The sequence below is a fragment of the Ahaetulla prasina genome, chromosome 4 (genome assembly GCF_028640845.1).
Source record: "Ahaetulla prasina isolate Xishuangbanna chromosome 4, ASM2864084v1, whole genome shotgun sequence".
In the NCBI taxonomy this organism is placed as follows: domain Eukaryota; kingdom Metazoa; phylum Chordata; class Lepidosauria; order Squamata; family Colubridae; genus Ahaetulla; species Ahaetulla prasina.
This window is the reverse complement of record NC_080542.1, coordinates 20,996,361-21,016,667: the sequence shown is the minus strand read 5'-3', so window position 1 is coordinate 21,016,667 and position 20,307 is coordinate 20,996,361. Positions and strand designations below refer to the sequence as shown.

General features: G+C 41.8%; 2 protein-coding genes across 2 annotated transcripts in view; one reads left to right on the top strand and one right to left on the bottom strand.

The window, feature by feature from the left end:
- ZG16 (zymogen granule protein 16) overlaps positions 1-2,704 on the bottom strand; it is a 20,113-nt gene extending 17,409 nt beyond the window's left edge. The window contains exons 1-3 of the mRNA XM_058182577.1: positions 2,699-2,704; positions 2,525-2,580; positions 2,257-2,358 (exon numbers count right to left, since the gene is read on the bottom strand). Of these exons, the coding sequence (XP_058038560.1) occupies positions 2,257-2,358; positions 2,525-2,580; positions 2,699-2,704 (164 nt within the window). The remainder of the gene's footprint in view (positions 1-2,256; positions 2,359-2,524; positions 2,581-2,698) is intronic.
- On the top strand, positions 2,160-20,307 carry LOC131197008 (serine/threonine-protein kinase NLK2-like). Its single transcript, XM_058180560.1, has 11 exons — positions 2,160-4,220; positions 6,019-6,148; positions 7,948-8,003; positions 10,378-10,484; positions 11,965-12,050; positions 13,077-13,286; positions 13,485-13,586; positions 13,670-13,756; positions 16,970-17,168; positions 18,111-18,204; positions 18,694-20,307. Exons 1-11 carry the CDS (start codon positions 3,979-3,981, stop codon positions 18,740-18,742), a joined length of 1,362 nt encoding a protein of 453 aa, XP_058036543.1. The 5' UTR covers positions 2,160-3,978; the 3' UTR covers positions 18,743-20,307.

Genomic DNA, 20,307 nt, shown 5'->3' with positions numbered 1-20,307 from the left:
CTCTTTAAGGCAGGGTTTTGCAACCTTGCCAAGATGCATGGACTTCAATTCCCATGCTGGCTGGGGAATTCTGGGAATTGGAAGTTTACCCATCTCAAAGTTGCCAAGGTTGGGAAACCCTGCTCTAAGTGGGGAAAAAAGTGACTTTAAAATAAAACAATTTAAGATCATTTAAGCCTGGCACATCAGTGGGCCGAGGATGAGATACAGCCATGGCACATTAGTGTTGCATTTATGTGCAAGTGACGTTTCAGCTCTGGATTCAGCTCTCTGGATTCCCTTTGTCCAGCCTCCACCTGGTGCAAATTTTATATGTGGGTGAAAAGACAGAATTTTTGTAGGGGTGAAGAAGTTTGTGAAGAATGGTTGGCTACTCTTCTAACTTGTAAACATGAATATTGAGAAATAAATCTATTCTTTTTTAAACCTTGCAATAGAAATTTCACATAAGGAAAAGGGTGGGTCTAGATTTTGGGAGTTTTTTGTTGTTGAAGGAACTGGTTTTACAAGACAGAACATCCGCAAAGAGCACTATTTGTGAACACATTGGTAACCACTGATGGCCAACCCCTATTGCTTAACTTTCTGAACTACTGGTAATCCTTGACTTATAGACCACATTGGGGCAAGAACTTCTGTTGCTAAACAAGCCAGTTGTTAAGTGAATCACACTCAATTTCTTTTGACAAGATTGTTAAGCAAATCATTCAGTTCTTAAATGAACCCTGTGGTTGTTAAGCAAATCCAGCTTCCTACGACTGTGTCTGTCACAAGTAGCTGGCAGCAGAGGTGGAATTTGGACTGGTTCGGGAGAACCGGTAGTCGTGACCTGCAGGTGGGTGTTGGTCCACCCATCTGCCCGGGCACAATCCCATCCTAATCGCTGTGTTTTTGACACTGCACGCATGTGTGGATGGCGCATGAGAGTGAATTGCCATGTTTTGTGACGGTGCACACATGCACGCATGGTACATGCTTACATCTCTGGCGCTGGGCAAATCGGTTGCTACAGCATGCGAAGCCCACCTCTGGCTGGTAAGGATGCAAATGGTAATTATATGATCCTGGGATACTGTAGGCATTTAAATTCATACTGGTTGCCAAGTGCCTGAATTTTGAGAACAGTGGAGTAGGGGTTGCTGCAACGGCCCTTAAGTGTAAGGACTGGTTGTAAGTCACCTTTTTCAGTGCTGTTTTAACTTCAAATGGTCACTAAACAAATGGTTATAAGTTGAGGACTACCTGTAGAGAGATGCTGCTGGGACTAGTTCATCAAACTGTGGTTTAAATCCAAGCCTGGAATTTACTTCCGGCAACTTTATTCTGTTCCTTTGTTCTGTGCTGAAACCAAAGACAAATAAACAGATTTCTCAAACTTGTCAACTTTTAAGACCTGTGGATTTTAACCTACCTCTTCTCCACCCCCCAAGCAAGATCCCTACCACTGTTACAAAACCATAAATAAATAATAAAACTCCCTGCTCTCCTTTCCTCTCCTTAAAAACATTTCTCCCTTTGCATCCATTTTTCCTCCCTTCTCTTTCTCCCTCTTCCCTTGCTTATCAGGCCTGGTGGATTTTTGTTTGTTGGTTTGGTTTGGCAGAATTTTTATTAAATTTCCACTTACCCAAAAACTGATATAAAACATATCAAAAAAAAACACCAAAAAAACCTAAAATAAGGGCAAATGCAGGAAGCAAAATAGGAAAAAAAAGGGGGGTAGAAAAAGACTAACTTTTATTAAAGAATTATTCATCAGAAATAAAAAAACAAGCTCCTGTGCTCACGACCTCCTTTTCAACAATTACCAGCAAACACCTTTCTCTCTCTTCAGCACCGCAAAAACCCAGGCCCTCCTTCCATCCCCAAATCTAGCAATCGTGGTTTCCCTTTCCCACCCCACTCCCTCTTTTCAACCCCAAATCCAGACGGCGCAAAAGGGTTTCCCCAGCTCTAAAGGCACGCATTGTTCAGCCACGTGGGTTTTGCAAAGCCGCTTGGCTTTTCCTTTCCGGAGCCGTTTTAATCCCTCGGCGCCCCGGGCTTGGCTTCCTCCCGCCCGCCCGCCCGCCCGCTCCCCTGCACAGCAGCCCATGGCCCGCCTGCCTCTCTCCCCGCGGCCAGTAGATGGGGTCCGCCGGCGTCGCTTGGCCTCGCACGCAGCTTTTTGCCTTTTCCTTCCTGCCTGGTTCCTGCCTGGTTCCTGCCTTCCTTCCTTCCTCCAGCCCTTAAAGATGGACCCGCGGTGCCTCTAACAAAAGACCCCGCCAGGCACCCAGCTTTCTCCGCTGCTGCTGCTGCCGCCACTGTCGCCGCTGCTGCTCCTCTTTCAGCTCCTGCTCGCCGGGGTTTGCACGTCTGCCGGGGAAGTGGGGTGCTTGGCGCGTCTGCGTCCCGGGGATCCCCTTTTGTCTCCGACCGCAGCGCCCCCACCCTCGCCCCCATGCCTTGCTGAGACGCTGCGAAGCCCACCCGGGGGGGCGGGTGGGGGAAGGACCCCCTTCCGCACTATGGGCGCCCCCACCTTCCCCCCCGCTCGTGGCTAGGACCTTTCTTGGGCTGAGGATTGGATCTCTTTCCCTGCCGGGGGAAAAAAAGTTGAGAGTACCCCAAAATTTGCCTCTCAAAGCACCTTGGGCTTCCCTTTGCACCGTCTTTATTCCCCACACCTTGCAGATCCTGAACCCCTAAACTTTACCTCCATAGTTAAACGGGCATCCTTCTTCCAATCTGTTGCCCCTTTTGCTGTGGGTGTAAAAGGGGTCCTTTTGATACCTCCAGATTTGATCATAGCTTCCTGAAACCTAACAGGGCTGGTTGCCAAGATAGCTGCTTTCTCTGCGCCCCTCTTTTTTATTGGGGCTGCCCCCCCCCTTTTGATTGTTGAGAAACTTTCCCCAAAGTGCACGGGTGAGTTAAGGCTGTGTGGTTCAGATGGCAGCTCTTCTTGCATAGTTACACCATATCCTCATTCGAGGTTTTCCATCCTGTTGGAAGGGGATATTTTTGCAACTTTGGGCCTTTTGGATCAAAGAACCCCTTCTAATATTTTGTGGGGAGCGCCTCCCCACCCCTTCAGCATTTTCACACCTCACTAGAAAGGCAATAGACCTCATTCTCCAATTTGTGAAGTGCTCTTCCCAATTTTCTCTTGTTCTAGAGAGTGCCTCCCTTGTGTTTCGGCCTCTAATTGTAGCTTGTATTTCCTAACGTGCAGATAAGATTCCCCAATTTTTTAGGCCTCTTGATATTTCAGTACGGCCTGGGATTTACATCCTTATCCTGGTTTATGGTGAGATAAAATCTCAGTGCTCTGTTCTCTATTCACTATTTTTTCAAATTAATATAATCCTAGAAACCTTGTTTAAATGTCTTGTGGTTCCACAAAGCTCACCTATTAAAAGAAGGATGTTATACAACATTTCTGCTCTTTTCCTATAGATCGTTGAGCCTTCACGTCTATTCTTTAGTCATTCTCCTCTTTTTTGTTTAATGTAAGTACAATATTCCAAAATTTTCTGTCGAAAACGCACCTTCTTAGAAACTTCCCTGATGTCCCCCGCATCAGAGAGTTGGCTAGAGAACTGATTTTCATTGGTTGCTCTGTCACCCCTACTTTCAGCCAGGGTGTATATAGTCCCTAAAAAAACATATCGCAAAATATAATTTACCCTTTACTGTAAATTTAAAATAATCCAAGATACCTCTTTTCTTTTTAAGTTTTATTTAAAACCTTAAGGGGGAAAAAACTACTGTACTCGTATAAAAACACTCCTTTCCGGAGCACAGAATTTTGCATGCATTTATTTTGCTTATGAGATTTGCCCTAATAAACCAGGTATTTTCTGCTGAATATTTCCCAAATCTCCCTTTTGCAAACCACAATTGATTTGAATTCCAGTGGTCTGTTTTGCTCTTCTTCCAGTCTTCTTATCCAAAATCAGTGTCTCTTTCACACACCTCTGTCCTAATTTTCTGATGGCTTTCCAAGACCCAAACCAGCCACTTCAAGCTCAGCTTTGTAGCAATGTTTTTGGGGCATTGACGGGGTTAATCCAGCCACCTTTAGCTGCTGGGCTAGGTGGGGGCCAGAAATATTATTGCAATAATGGGGTACAGATAGCTCCCCCCCAGCAACAGCAGACCACGCTTGGCAATGCGATGATGGTGGACCCAGAACCAGATCGACCCATCGGTTATGGTGCTTTTGGTGTGGTATGGTGAGTGAGGAATTATTTACTGCTATATGATGGTAGAGAAGAATGAAGGTGGAGGCAGGAAAAGGATTGGAAGTACAGGTAGTTACGATCCTAATTCAGACCAGGATTTCCACTGCTAAGCAAGATGGTTGTTAAGTGAGTCACACCTGATTTCACAAGCTTTTTTGTCCTGGGTGTTAAGCGAATTGCTGCAGTTGTTAAGTAAATCTGTTTTCCCGCATTGACTTTGCTTATCCGAAGTCAGCATAGGAAGGTTGCATAGGATGATCACATGGCCCTGGGACACTGCAACCCTTGTAAATGCAAATTGGTCACCAAGTGCCTGAAGTTTGATCACTCATCAACACTCATAAGCATGAGGATTGGTCATAAGTAATATTTTTCAACCTTTTCCCTAAACAAATGGTTCTAAACCTTGATGAACGTATCTTTTCTTTTATGTACACTGAGAGCATATGCACCAAGACAAATTCCTTGTGTGTCCATTCACACTTGGCCAATAAAATTCTATTCTATTCTATTCTATTCTAAATCAAGGGCTACCTCTTAATCATAATAATAGAATAGAATTAGAATAGAATTCTTTGTTGGCCAAGTGTGATTGGACACACAAGGAATTTGTCTTTGGTGCATATGCTCTCAGTGTATATAAAAGAAAAAAAAACAACATAAGATACAACACTTAGTGATAGTCAAAGGTGACTAATAAACAATCAAATTGTATTAGGAAACAAATAAAACAATATAAATATAAATGTTTTTAATTTTTGTGAAATCTATTTTTTATTTGGCTATAAACCGCCAAATAAATAAATAAATAAATAAATAAATAGTAAAGATACAAGCAACATGGTTATAGTCATAACCATGGAGATAGGTATTAGGAAGGATGAGAAGAATAATAGTAATAAAGTCTTAGTAAATAGTTTGACAGTGTTGTGGGAATTAGTTATTTAGCAAAGTGATGGCATTCTAGAAGAAACTGTGGTGTGAAGTGCCCTATAGCATCGTTTTGAGGGTAGAAGTTGAAACAATTTATGTCCAGGATGTGAGGGGTCTGTAGATATTTTCACAGCCCTCTTTTTGACTTGTGCAGGTCTCCAGTGGAAGGTAGATTGGTAGCCATTGTTTTTTCTGCAGTTCTAATTACCCATTGAAGTCTGTATCTGTCTTGTGTGGTTGCAGAGCCAAACCAGACAGTTATAGAGGTGCAGATGACAGACTCAATAATTCTTCTTAGAACTGAGTCAGCAGCTCTTTGAGCAGTTTGAGATTCCTGAGTTGGTGCAGAAAGAACATTCTTTGTTATCCTTTTTTGATGACTTTTTGATGATAGGTGTCCATTTTAGGTCTTGAGATATGATAGAACCTAGAAATTTGAAGGTCTCTACTGTTGATACTGTGTTGTCTAGTATTGTAAGAGATGGTAGTATAGGAGGGTTTCTCTTGAAATCTATTATCATTTCTACAGTTTTGAGTGTGTTTAATTCAAGATTGTTCCAGTTGTTTAAAAATAGTTTTATTAAAGAGATTTTTTTAGGGTAAAAACAATACAGGTTTTAGAGAAGAAATAGAGAAAAATAGGGCATCATAAAAGAAATAGGAAAAAAAGGAAAGAAAATAGAAAAAAAAAGTAAAATTGTTTTCCAATCTTCTTAACAGCAGATCTTAAAATGTATTTATCTTTTGCCCTCTCTCTCTTTCTAAAATTACATTGTAAGTGCCTCCTTTCTCTAGTCCACCCTTTCTAATCACCAAAAAGTAAATTATAAATGGAAAGACATTTTTCTTCCTGCAGGTCTGTGACAGATCCTCGAGATGGGTCGCGAGTTGCACTCAAAAAGATGCCCAATGTTTTCCAGAACTTGGTCTCTTGCAAACGGGTTTTCAGAGAATTGAGGATGCTCTGTTACTTCAAGCATGATAATGTGAGTATGGAACAGTGTGCAGAGCTGCTTCTGGGCCATAGCACCTTGGATTTGGTTTCCTCAGATTTAGGAATGCGTATTGTGGAAATGTGTAGGCGTATATTGATTTTTCAATCATTCTTGCTTCTTTTTAAATTTTAACTTTTTATATATTGTTTTTACGTTCCAATAATTCATATCCTGCCCAGAGTCCCTCTGTGAGGAAAATAGGCAGTTTCAAAATTGTGGGGTTCTTGGTGCTCTCTGAGCTCGATTGTTTCCTTGCAGACACTTCCTTCTAAGATGGTATAAGGTCTCCTGTCTTGAGCAGGGGTGGTGGCGGTTGGGACTAAATGATTTCCAAGGCCCTTTCAGCCTTATGATTGATTCTAAGACTACTCAACTAGGTAACATCATCAGAATGATCTGAAAACATCCGATGATGTTACCTAGATGGGTAATGAAACATCTGCAAGAAAGCAACCAAGTTCAGAGAATACCAAGGACCCCACAGTTCAAGAGTGAGCTACAAATATTTTCTAGTGGTTTCAACATTTGATTAAATAAATATACAATGGTGACTCCAGACAGATTATAGTGGAGAGGCAACAACAAGAGCAGTTGATCACATATGTAGTAACTCTGATCCAGAATATGGTTCCCTGCTGGCATGATCAGATGGATGGATACGTTTTTTATTCAAGTCAGTGAAACCATGTGGCTCAACTCTTAAGAGCGACCACAGGCTTCTTTATTGGGAAATTGACAGAAACGGAGAAGAAGGGACAAGAAGAAAAGCATTAGAGTGATATAATTCGGTGAGAAGTAGTAGAATGAGATGGTCTCTCATGGCCCTCTTGCTCCAGGCGGGGCCTTGTAACCCAGACTCCGGAGTAGGCCGGAGTTAATGGCGGCCTTGTTCCCTGGCACTAAGAAGCTGGTGAAGGGCAGTTTCACCTCAGGGACATTTTGAGAAGATGGGTACAAAATGATGATGTGTAGGACAGAAGGAAGTTTGATGAAAGGTCCCTTGCATTGACAGAGTTATTGCAGGGTGGGAGGCAGGGCCAACCCTACTATTAGACAAACTATGCAAGCTGCTCCTACCAAGTAAGTTTCACTCCTGTTTCTGAGTAGGTACGTTATTAGTCGCTGTTGTCCTATTTTTATTACTAGGAGAGGACGAGTGGTACATGAGGCTCGATAGGCCTTTCACGCCAAAACGCCATATTACAGTATAGCTGTTGGGTTCCGTCGCTGGTTTCTTATCTGTGATGTTACACAGGTAGTCTTCAGTTTACGGCCACAATTGAGCTCAACATTTATGTTGTTAAATGAGTTTTGCCCCATTTTACTTTGCTTGCCACATTTTTTTTTTTTCATTTATATCCCGCCCTTCTCCGAAGACTCAGGGCGGCTTACACTATGTCAAGCAATAGTCTTCATCCATTTGTATACTATATACAAAGTCAACTTATTGCCAACAATTTGTTAAGTGAATCATACAGATGCTAAATTAAAACCTCGGCTGTTAAGTGAATCTGGCTTCCCTGTTGACTTTGTTTGTTAGAAGGTTGCAAAAGGCGATCACATGATTCCACTGCAACTGTCATAACTATGAGTCAATTGTTAAGTATCGAAATGTAAATTACTTAACCACGGTGATGTTACAAAGGTCGTAAGTGAAAAATGGTCATAAGTCACTTTTTTCAGTGATGTAGCTTTGAATGGTCACTAAACAAACTGTTTAGTGATATCCTCGACTAAACAAAGTCGAGGATATCCTGTATTTTCAGAATTTGGTTTCTTTTTCTCCTCAGGTCCTCTCAGCACTGGATATCCTCCAACCTCCACAGATTGACTGTTTTGAGGAAATGTATCCTTCATTCCACCTGTAGCTAAGTTATTTTCTTATTATTATTTTCCCTACTCTTCTGATGCTCCATTTTTGTTGCTTTTTTTCCTCTGCATGTTACATATGAGGAAGTGAAATATTTATTGATTATTCTTGCTTTTCTTGGTTTGATTCTTTTTTTTTTTTCTTTGATTTTTCTCTTCTCGACTTTTTAAAATTTCCTTCATTTATGGTACTGTTTTGGGTTATTTTCTCATGCAGTTGTTTAATGTAGTTCTTTGAGGTTATCCTTTCCACCGTTCCTTGCCAAGTTTCTCAGCCTGAGTCAGCTATTTTTAGGCAATCCAAGTTTACATGAAATCCTCTCCCTCTTGCCCAATTTGTATGCAAAATTTACTCACCTGAAAATGATTGAATGATTACTAGCTTTGCTCCAATCTTTGGGTTTCGACTGCAGCACAGTATTCAAGATAGGTTCTCTATAAGATTGAGAATGCCAGGGAATCTGAATGCTCAATCCTCTAATCCAAACGAACTTCCCCCTGGCCTACGCCAAGTGCCTGATCTTCGGACCTTTCGCCTTGAGCTAAAAACATACTTATTTATTCAAGCGGGACTGGCTTAATAGTTTTATTAAATTTTAATTGGGGTTTTATTGTTTTAGGGTTTTAAATTTTTAAATTTTAATGTTGGCCTTTTTGTAATATGCTCTGTTTTAAATTTTTGTTTTAATTGTATATATATTGGGTTTTTATCTTTTGGCTGTACACCGTCCTGAGTCTTTCGTGAGAAGGGCGGTATAAAAATCTAATAAATAAATAAATAAAATAAATAAAAATAAATGTCCACAGCCTTTGGACACCGATAGGAACAGTTGCTGTTTTAAGTCTTTCAACAGCTGGCATAGATGGGCCTCATTTACCCAAAGGTAAACTGGGGAAGTTGCTCTCCAACTTCAAAACTCTGAAGAAGTTCTGTACCAGCCTGTTTTGTTTCAGGGTAGCTGAACAATCTTCCCATAAAGCATTAGATTGAAGTCTTCCTCCACTATGAGTTTCTTGGGGTCTGGTGGGACCCAGAAGCTTTTTTAGAAATTATGGTAGGACTTCGTTCTGGAGCCTGCTAGCTTCTAGTTTAAATTCTTTGGACGGTAAGTACATGAATCTAACAGAATATGAGGAGGGCATGGAACCTGATGGACATCAAGGTCTGTGGGGTGCGGATACCATACTGGAGACTGAGATGCTAGAGTCCTTGCTGGAGAAAATGGCTTTCTATAATGAAGAGTAATGAGAATGGATGGTCAGGAATGGTCTGACAGTGGAATCCTTGGTGTTGGTTGAGCGTGGTTATTAGCTCAGAGAGCACCAAGCTCTGTTTTCAAGCTCAAAGAGCATCAATGATTCCATGATTGAATTCTGAGCTACATATACAGTATTCTCTTCTAATGGTCTAATTGTTCCTGCCTCTTCTCTTTATATGTCAATGTTGCAGCGCCTAGATAGGGCTATCATTATCTTATGTGTAATATTTCCAACTTCACCTCCTCTCTCCTTTGCTATTTATTACTAAAAGCTATGATTCTATTCTTTTAACCTCAGCGATCAACAACACAATTTTATTTATTAAGTTTGTTAATTTAATTTATATGCTGCTCATCTCATTAACAAACAACTCTGGGTGGTTTACAAACATCAATCCTCACGGAAGCCACTGCATCAGATATCACTGCTTGGGTTTTTTTAATTGTTAAGAATACTCTAATCTTTTGACAATCCCCCATTAGAATATGTGGTGAGATTGTCAAAATTTCATAAAATTTGAATGGTGTTTGTGGGCAGGAAATAACTCATTTTGAGATTGTGCAGTGGTGTCTCATACTAGAAAAGATTTCTTATGCTTATTATATCTTCATGTTTCTGTTCTTTTATTTTTCTTGCAACTAAGATAAAGAGTTTCCATACTGATTTTTAAAAATTCTTAATAATAGTTACTGTTGGTCCATTCTCACATGCATTTCTTATCTCGGTTACCTTAACTGCATCGTTCTGTTTTGGAGATGCTCTTCATGTTCTATAGTTCTTTTTGATTTATGCCAGTCTTTCCTTAGTTTTGTGTCCTCCAAAATTGATGAAAGTTGGCATCCCAGCCCGTCAGGTTAGGGATGGCTGATCTCTATAATATTTTTATTTCTAAGTTTTCTTGTTTTTTTTTAATCTTACTTTGTCCGTGCCCTTTGATATTTGTGCCTCCTAATTCTGTTGGAACCTGTTAGTTTTACAAAATGGTGGAAAAGTAATTTTTCTTTTTTACTTACAATGGGAAGAGCTGGGTATTCAGTTGACCTCCATTATTTGCTCCATTCCCCGTCACCCTCCTTGACAATAACCATCAGTTATGTTATCACTGAATTGATGCAAAGTGACCTTCACAAAGTCATAGTTTCTCCACAACCGCTCAGTTCCGATCATATCAAGGTCTTTTTGTATCAGATCCTCAGGGGTAAGTCTGACACGCAAATGCCATAAATTGGGAACTATTCACTTGGGCAAAGTTATTTACTTAGATTCAGTATGAATTGTAGAAGAGAGGAGCTATCTGGCTTGACAACCATATAACATGACAGGGTTTGTAATCATTCAGAAGAAGAATGTGAACAAGTAAGACAGTGTCTATACAGAGTTGACAGGTTGATGCATAGCCTGTAATTGTAGAATCACCAATTCCAGGTTAGAAGATTCCATAGCTCCACTGATGATAAAGTTGTGGGTGCCAGAATTTAATCAAGACTAGGAATAATAGAAGGGGATGAGAAGTGAGGATGAGAATAATCTGTATGGAAGATAAGTCTTATGAAGAATCAAAAAGAGTAAAGGGTATTCTACATTGTTTCAAAGGGGAGACTGGATCTCAGGGACTTCAAGTCCCATGAAGAAGAAGCTCCAATTCATTAATAGGTTGCTATCTGTCTAATGCTTTGACAGTTGAGTGGTTGGCCAAATGAAATGCTTGGAAGACTGTTGATATCTTCTTTGCTGCATGTCTTTGGATCGGGATGGAGAGCCGTGGGGGTGGAGATCCAGCGGGGGTTTGATGAGATGACCAAAGAAGTTGTATTTCTGTTGTCCCTCCTGAAGGATCTCTTCCACATGTTCTCTAACATTTTCTCCTCTAACGTGGATCCAATTTCTTAAGCCCTTTTCTCCTGCCCCTTTCCTTTGCTGCCATCCTTCTTAACTGTGTCCTATTGTACTTTATTCACTTAATAGTTTTCCTCTCCTTTCCCCTTCTTTTCTGACATTTCTGGCACAGTTGCAATTCCATAAAATAAATCTGAAAAACTTGATCATTGAAATTCACTGTTGTTACATAATTGGCAACAACAGTTCTGAAGCAAAGAGCTTCTTTTCGGGTTTTCAGAATAATGCATACATATGATTTAGCAGGCTATTCTCTTAGAAGAGATAAGGAGGGTTACTTTTAAAAATTAATTAGTTATCAAATGTTAAGGAAATGTATTTAGAGTCAAGCTTAACCCCAAGCTCACCACTTTGGCAATAGAACAGAACTTACATAAAAGTTTATTTTTGAAAACTATGTTGATAATCATAGCTAGATGTCTATGGAGATTTTCAGCCATCCAGATCATGGTTGTCCCAAAGATGCTTTTTCAAGAGGTAACTGGACTTTCTTTGTTTTTCCTTGAAGTCGTTTCACTTCTCATCCCAGAAGCTTCCATTCTTTCATTCCACATCCTTCCATTCTCCACCATTCATTCAGAACTGAAGAAGCTTCTTGGATGAGAAGCAAAACGTCTTCAAAGAAAAACACACAAAGTCCAGTTGCCTCTCGAAAAAGCACCTTTGGGATATGTTGATAAAGGAAAGAAAGGTTTAATTTCAGTTTTAATTTTTGTTGCAACTGTAGACTTCAATTAAGTTTGGGAACACCCAATGTGTTTTCTCTCTCCTCACTTCTGCAGGGCTAAAATATTTGCACTCTGCTGGTGTCCTTCATCGGGACATCAAGCCTGGGAATCTGCTGGTCAACAGCAACTGTGTCCTCAAGGTAATTCATTCATTAATCCACCTCTTGAAAGGAGAGTCTGACGTGCAGCAGTTTTAACTGTGACGGCCAAAGATTAAACGTTTTCTCACCCACCCTTCTACTCCAGTCACTGTAAATCATATTGCTCTGCTAAGAATAGGGATGTCGGGTGGATAAATATGTATATGGGTGTGACAAATCTATAAGATGTCAGGTGGGATGCGGTGCTCAAAGCCATTATTGGTGACACTGCCCACCATGCTGCAGATTTTAACACATATCTCCAATTATTCCCTGTCTCGTAGCCTCGCAGCTGATACAGTCATAGCCACCAAATTGCTATTTTTGATGTGACAAAAGAAGGAAGTTATTAACCATGCAAGAAGAGGGCAAACGGGTTGTATTTAATTTAATGTGATGTGCTAGAATTTCAGATATAAAAACATGTATTTGTGTATAGGTAGTAGTTGACCTAAGACCGCCTGTCCATTACAATCCTAAATTGTGACGGTCAATTAAGTGAGACAGCCTTGTGATCTTGCTTAACGATCTCACCTCTGCTGTCCTTCACGTAGTCGTTAAATGGGTCACTGGGAGCCTCGGGTTGGGGAGACCTTGGGAAACCTAGTGCAGGCCCAGGCCCACCTACCCCAGCCTTGTAGGGTCTCCCTCATCTTCTAAGACATCCTATTCTCTGCTTCCCACCCCTTGGTGGCCTCCTAGGTTCTGGGCCCCACCGCTACCTGGGCCCTAGAGGTCTCCCCTCCCAGGTTCCTCACAAGTGACGTGAGGCTTCCTATTGCTGGCCAGAGAATTTTGGGAGTTGAATTCCACACATCTTAAAAGTTGCCAGGGTTGAGAAACACTAGCCTAGAGCCACCCACCTAGCTCTCATTTTAGACTGCACCTGAATTAATATCATTCAGTGGCATTGAAAGAATATTGATTCCCAGAAGGAGCAGCAGATAGTAGAAAAAGCTAGGTCTGGAAGTTTTATTTCTCTAGAAGCTTCCCCAGGTTGACCACACCATTTAATCTTCCCTTCAGATCTGCGATTTTGGTTTGGCCCGGGTAGAGGAGCCGGATGAGTCCCAGCACATGACTCAAGAGGTGGTTACTCAATATTACCGGGCCCCCGAAATCCTGATGGGCAGCAGGCATTATGGACGTCCAATTGATATTTGGTCCGTGGGCTGCATTTTCGCCGAACTCCTTGGCAGGCGCATCCTCTTTCAGTCCCAGAGCCCAATTCAGCAGGTACCTCAGCAGGCTTTGAAGAAAGACTTGCGAGAGTGTGCGGTTGCAGAAGGCATGAAAGAACGTTTCAGCTTGTGGTTCCACAAAATGTCTACTACTTGATACCGAAGAAGCAACTTACCTTTCTTCTTTTCTCTCTCTCTCTCTCTCTCTCTCTCTCCCTCTCCGTTTCTTTTTCCTTCAATCTATGGGTGGCAGTTGGACCTGATTACGGATCTCCTAGGGACTCCTCCCGTGGCTGCCCTCCGTTCGGCCTGCGAGGGGGCGCGTGCCCACATCCTGCGTGGCAGTCACAAGCCGGTGAGTACCATCAGGGCTGGCAAGGTAAGAGCCGTGGGAGCAAAGGAGCCTCTTAACCATTTTGCATCTTTTTTTTTCCCTAGCCATCGTTGTCTGTCCTTTATATGCTCTCTGGAGAAGCAACCCACGAAGCTGTGCATTTGCTCTGCCGGATGTTGGTCTTTGATCCAGTGAGTTGGCAATGTAGTCCAAGGAAAACTTTAGACCCCAGTCAGATTGTCTCTTTTTTCCCTATCTCTTCTTTCTCTCTCTCACACACACATTCACCCCGCTATTGTTGTTCCGGTTGTTTAGGGCATAAATTGAAGACATGGAAATATGCTAGATGGTAGAAACAGTATACAGGTAATCCTTGATTTACAGCAGTTCATTTACTGACTGTTTGAAGTTGGCTGTCGGGGGCGAGTTATTGGCCCCAATGGAAAGGGTGCGCAACTTGGGCGTCCTCCTGGACGGGCGGCTGTCATTTGACGATCACTTGGCGGCCGTCTCCAGGAGGGCTTTTCACCAAGTACGCTTGGTCCGCCAGTTGCGCCCCTTCCTTGACCGGGATGCCTTATGCACGGTCACTCACGCTCTTGTCACTTCCCGTTTGGATTATTGCAATGCTCTCTACATGGGGCTGCCCTTGAAGTGCACCCGGAGGCTGCAGCTAGTCCAGAATGCAGCTGCGCGGGTAATAGTGGGAGCAACTCGTTGCTCCCATGTAACACCGATCTTGCGCGGCTTGCACTGGCTCCCTGTGGTCTTTCGAGTGCGCTTTAAGATTTTAGTTACCACCTTTAAAGCGCTCCATGGCTTAGGGCCCGGGTACTTACGGGACCGCCTGCTGTTACCTCATGCCTCCCACCGACCCGTACGCTCACACAGAGAGGGACTTCTCAGGGTGCCATCCGCCAAACAATGTTGGCTGGCGGCCCCCAGGGGTAGGGCCTTCTCTGTGGGAGCTCCTACGCTCTGGAACGAACTTCCCCCTGGATTGCGTCAATTGCCTGATCTTCGGACCTTTCGCCGTGAGCTGAAAACGCATTTATTTATTCAAGCGGGACTGACTTAATATTTTTAATATTTTTAAATACTTTTAAATCTTTTAACCGGGGTTTTATCATTTTAGGGTTTGTAATTTTAAATTTTAAATCTTTTAATTGGCCATTTTTCTAATATGCTCGGTTTTAAATTGTTGTTTTATTGTATTTTTTCTATGTTTTTTATCTTTTGGCTGTACACCGCCCTGAGTCCCTTGGGAGAAGGGCGGTATAAAAATTTAATAAATAATAATAAATAATAATAATAAGTTACAACAACACTGAAAAAAAGGGGACATGACTGTTTTTCATATTTAGGACCATTGCGTTGTCATATGATCAAAATTCAGACGCTTGGCAACTGACTCATACCTATGACGATCACAGTGTCCTCGGGTTATGTCAGGGGTATTCTGGGAGTTGAAGTCCTCCAGGCTTAAAATTGCCAAGGTTGGAGACCCCTGGGTTATGTGATCTCCTTTTGCAACCTTCTGAGAAGCAAAGTCAATGGGGAAATCACATTCACTTAAAAAAACTGCCTTAACAACTTCAGTGATTCACTTAACAAATGTGACAAGAAAGGTCATAAAACGGGCCAAAAGTCACTCAACAAATGTCTTACTTAGCCACAGAAATGTTGGGTTCAATTGTGGTCGTAAGTGCAGAACTACCTGTACATTTACTCCTCATTTAATGGCATTTTCAGTTAGCAACCATTTGCCAATACGATAGTATTAAAAATCTCAGACCATCTCATGCATTTATGATCAAATTTTGCGTGCCTTAGGATAGCATACACTGAAATGAGAGTAATGCCGGCTGTCTCTCTCTTTATAAACCTAAAAAAATACTTTGTTTTGATCCTTTCAGTTCCTTTCTGCTTTGCCCCTTTTTCAGATTTGTTATTTACATTTTTCCAAGAAAACATGGTCATTGTCCTTACAGGCTGCTTCTATCTGCCAACTCTGAGCAACATACTAATCTCAAATAAGTGATTAGGTTAAAAACATTTAATCAAACTTGGATTTATTATAAAGTTATAATCAAATGTGATTATTACATGATGGAAGTCAGCCATATGCCTGGTTCCATAATAATAATAAAAATATTTGTTTATTAATTAAATTTACATGCCAGCCTCTCGCTATTCAAAGCGACTCTTGGTGGTACATAAATAAAAAATAAATAAAATTTATTAAAATAGGATTTATATAAGGGAGTGAATAGAGTTATAATCAGTGTCTTGTTGGAGGAATGTTTTGTCTCATCTTGCTCTGCTGTAAGGCAGAAGCCAAAAAGACATCATGGCTTAAGAGAATAAGTCAAGAGCTCTTCTTTATACATGTTGCTAGCAAATCATGGATGGAGCCACCTGCATGTTTTTGGTACCCTCACAGACAAGAATAGGGGGCAATGAAAAAGACACCTTTCTGTGCAAAACCAGGCATTGAATTGAGATTTGATAACTGGTTGACCCTGTTATATTCCTTGCAGACAGCTGCTCATTTGCATTCTTTTAGAGAGTCATTGAGGCAACTTGGAAGTTTACCGGTATCATCAGGGTCACCTAGTAGTGCTAATGGTTCCTATAGTCTGCAATTTTTCTGGAAATCCGTTTATACTCCCACACCATTTGTTTACTCAGGTGACCCTGAGGACATGGATAAACCTCCAAGTGCTTCAGTGACCCACAAAAAGGATGCAAATGACCAGCTGACTGCAAGGAATATAAACCCTTTCATTCCCCACCATCCAGTCAGAGCTGAAGAAGCTTCTTGGATGAGAAGCAAAACGTCTTCAAAGAAAAACAAAAAAGTCCAGTTGCCTGTTAAAAAAGGACCTTTAGGGCAACCATGACCTGCATGACTGAGAATCTCTATGAACTTTTAGGACCAGTCGCTTAGCAACCATTCAAATCTATCACCTACCAGAAAAAGAGGATTTATGATCTGGATCTTACGAACCGGCAGTGACGGTTCCTCACTGCCACCACAGTCATGTGGCTGCACTTTGGGCTCTCAGCAACATGGCCACATTTACCGCTGTTTGCATTGTCCCATGATCACATGACGGCATGTTAATGGTGGTTTGGTCCACACTTAATTTCAGTTTTTGGCACAGCCATGCCATAGCGAACAATGGATTCACTCAACAATCGTGGTATTCCCCTAATAACCGCCACAAAAAGTCGTAAAGGCAGGCTGATCACGTGATTGGCCCATTTTACAAACACTTATGTTATTAACATGCTGTAATAGGAAGGCTCCAATAGCAGTCATAACTCAAGGACTACTCGAGTATACAAGAGTTCTCTCAGCGGGACTTTTTAGGTGATGCTCGCTGTCCTTCCTTCCGCAGGCCAAGCGGATCTCTGCCAAGGATGCCCTTTCTCATCCTTACTTAGATGAGGGGCGACTGAGATACCACACCTGTATGTGCACTTGCTGCTTTTCGGTCTCTTCCGGCCGCATTTATACCAGTGACTTTGAACCCCGGGCTGACCCCAAATTTGACGGCTCTTACGAAAAGAACCTCGCTTCTGTCTGGCAGGTCAAAGGTAATAGATCAAGTCCAAACCTCCTCACAAATCCTGGGGTTTTCAGAAAGCTCCATTCTTAACATAGTGGTGGCGCAGTGGTTAGAATGCAACATTGCAGGCTAATTCTGCCGACTGTCAGCAGTTCAATCCTGACCAGCTCAGCTTCCATCCTTCTGAGGTGGGTAAAATGAGGACCCAGATTGTTGGGGGCAATATGCTGATTCTGTAAATTCTTAAAAAGGGCTGTAAAGCACTTTAAAGCGGTATATAAGTCTAAATGCTGTTGTTATCCCCAGTTGCTAATTTAGGAGCTAAATATTGATCTTAACAGTCCTATGCTAAGTACATGAGGGCAATTAATGCACATAATTCTTCCATGAATTCCACCAGACTTTGGAATTTAAACCTTTGGTCTGATTTGTATTGGATTGTCTCAGTTCTTCTCCATCCTTTGTGTTTTTGGTATCATCTTATATAATTCTGGAGAAGTCGAAAGGTTAATCCATTGTTTTGTGTCACTTCATCCTAAAAAGCACATCCCATTTGGGTTGCTAAATCCTCCAATTCCCCTATAGTGCAACCACGTAGCATTATTGGCATCTATTGATTTTGGAGTTGGAAGAGCTCTCTAAAGAGGTGATGAAGATTTTGCAGTAGTAGGGATTTATCCGAATCGGCAGGTGAAGTTATAAGTGTACATGGGGCAAGTCCCTTGAGTAGCAAGCTGTCCGAATGGCCAGTACTGTTGTGATTCACTGCTGCTATTATCCCAAATAGTTGTGATAGCCGTGGCTTGCCTGAGTTAGGACAGGCAGAATGAAAATGCATAGAAAAATAGAGGAGAAGAAAAGAGAGACATATATTATGTAAATACAGAGCTACACATTTGGGCCGTAAAAATTGGGGGAATTTTTGTGGCCCTCATGGTGACCAAATAAAAATGATCTCTTTGTTTTTCAGAACTGGTGCACAGGTTTATCTTGGAACAGCAGCATGGGAAACGGGTCCCCCTTTGTATCAACCCCCAGTCAGCTGCCTTCAAAACTTTCATCCGGTAAGTCTCTGAAATTGGTGGCTCCCCTAACCACCAAGTTTGGGGCTCTGTCTTTACAGAAGGAAAAAGAGGAGATAATATGGACAGTCCTCGACTTACAACAGTTTGTTTAGTGACCGTTCAAAGTTACAACGGCACTGAAAAATAGACTTGTGGCCATTTTTCACAGTTATGACCTTTGCAGCTTCCCCTGATCATGTGATCAAAATTCAGATGCTTGGCAACTGGCTCATATTTATGACCGTTGCTCTGTCCCAAGGTCACGTGATCACCGTTTGTGACTTTTTAACTAACGGGAAAACCAGATGCACTCAACAACTGGCTTTAGTAACTTATCATCTGCAACGATTCACTTAAACAACCGCGGCAAGAAAGGTCGTAAAATGGGGCAAAAATCACTTAACATCTGAAATTTGGGGCTCAATTGTGGCCATAAATCGAGGACTGCCTGTCATTTTTTAAAATTTTATTTTTCCTCCCACTTGGCAGCTCCACAGCATGGCATTCTTCCAAGGTGTCCAAAAAGGAAGAGAGATGAAGCTGCTCCTTGGATGGCCATGACGGAAAAAGAAAAGAAAGACAGAAGAAGTGGGACGGAAGACACAAGGGGTTGGCATTGCTGCTGGCAGCGGAGAGATGAAAAAGAGGCGCTGCTCTTCATCCTGCACTCTTGAATTTTTTGACTCATGGACAGATGTATTTGGAAAAGATGGGGGGGAGGAGAAATGTCTGGGTCATTATTATATTACTGATATTTGGAAGTGGACAAGTTGGGGAAGGGAATTTTTTTTTAACTGATGGATGTTTTTTCCTTTCCTCCATTCCTGTACTGCACTGGAAAACTCTGGGTTGTAGGCACTGTCTTTGTGAATTCTCTCCCTTCTTCCCCCGGGTCTGCACCGATATTTTCCCCTCCTTATACATATGGTCTCTTTCCTGATTTCCTTCGAAAAGGGATGACCAGGTTGGAATGAAGAGAAATTTGTTCTTGAAGTGAGGGGTGTCTGTTCTTTCTGTTTCAAGAATCTCCCTCTACATAAAGACTCTGACTGGTGTTTTTCAGCATTATCCACTTTAAGATGTCTGGATTTCAATTCCCAGAATTCCCCAGCTAGCATGGCTTGCTATGGAATTCTGGGAGTTGAAATCTGGACATTTTAAAGTGGACAACTGCCTTAGACTAAGGATAGACGTGTTCCTCCCCCCCACCCCAAATCCCCTTCCCCTTAAAAGGTTTTCCAAACAGGGATAGGTGGGAGAAATAAATAAGGCTCAATTTTCTGAATCTACCACGGGGTTCAGACATTTCTTGCAACCAGCAATTGCATTTTGAATCCTTGTCTTCGGTCTCCTCCAGGAGCTTCTGAGAAACTTTGTGGCTTCCTTAAACCTGTCTTATACAGCTGGGGGAAAAAAAACCCCACACAACTTATTTTGGGATAAGATGCTAAATACTTCTTTGGTGTGTACCTTTGGCCTACCTGCGTTCCAGGTTTCCCTTGTTCCCAGCATGGACATCTCCTAAGCGGTTGGAGGCCCTGACGCATTTCTGCTGTATTTTCAGAAAGTGCTTCTTTTCTTTAAAAATATGTGGTGTTTTCTGAAAAATTGAGGTTTTAGCCTTGATGCTGGATGTGGAATGCCTATTAAGTTCTCCCCTGGTCCCTCCACCTTTCCTGCCTGCAGCCAGCTCGAACTCCTTCCTTGATTCTATGTATTCCTCCATTAATTTCACCCCCCCTTCAAAAATCTACCTCTTTTCTCCTAGTGGGTTTCATGTGTGCATGTGTTTGGGACACTTGTGTTATTAATTTTTATTTTGTTGGTGGTTGATGATTTCTTCACTTGGCTGGTGTTTCATCTCTTTTTGTCAATGATCTGTTATTAATTTATGATCAGAGCAGTTTATATACTAGTTTAAATCCCGAATGTGTGTTTATATTTCTTCCTTGTGTCTGGAAAAAAACAAAACGCATGAGGGGGGGAGAAACACACCAATAACATAGAACCAATAACCTGGAAACTTGAACTGTCTTTGGCTGTAATAATCCCCCTCCTTAATTTAATTGTGCTCCATAGTAGCTGAATTAAATTTATGCTGTA

Coding starts and splice junctions, on each gene's coding strand:
- LOC131197008 (XM_058180560.1), top strand. CDS start 3,979: ATGGCTTTCCAAGACCCAAACCAGCCACTTCAAGCTCAGCTTTGTAGC. Junction 17,169..18,110: donor TTCTGTCTGGCAGGTCAAAG/GTAATAGATCAA, acceptor TTTGTTTTTCAG/AACTGGTGCACAGGTTTATC. Junction 18,205..18,693: donor GCCTTCAAAACTTTCATCCG/GTAAGTCTCTGA, acceptor CCCACTTGGCAG/CTCCACAGCATGGCATTCTT.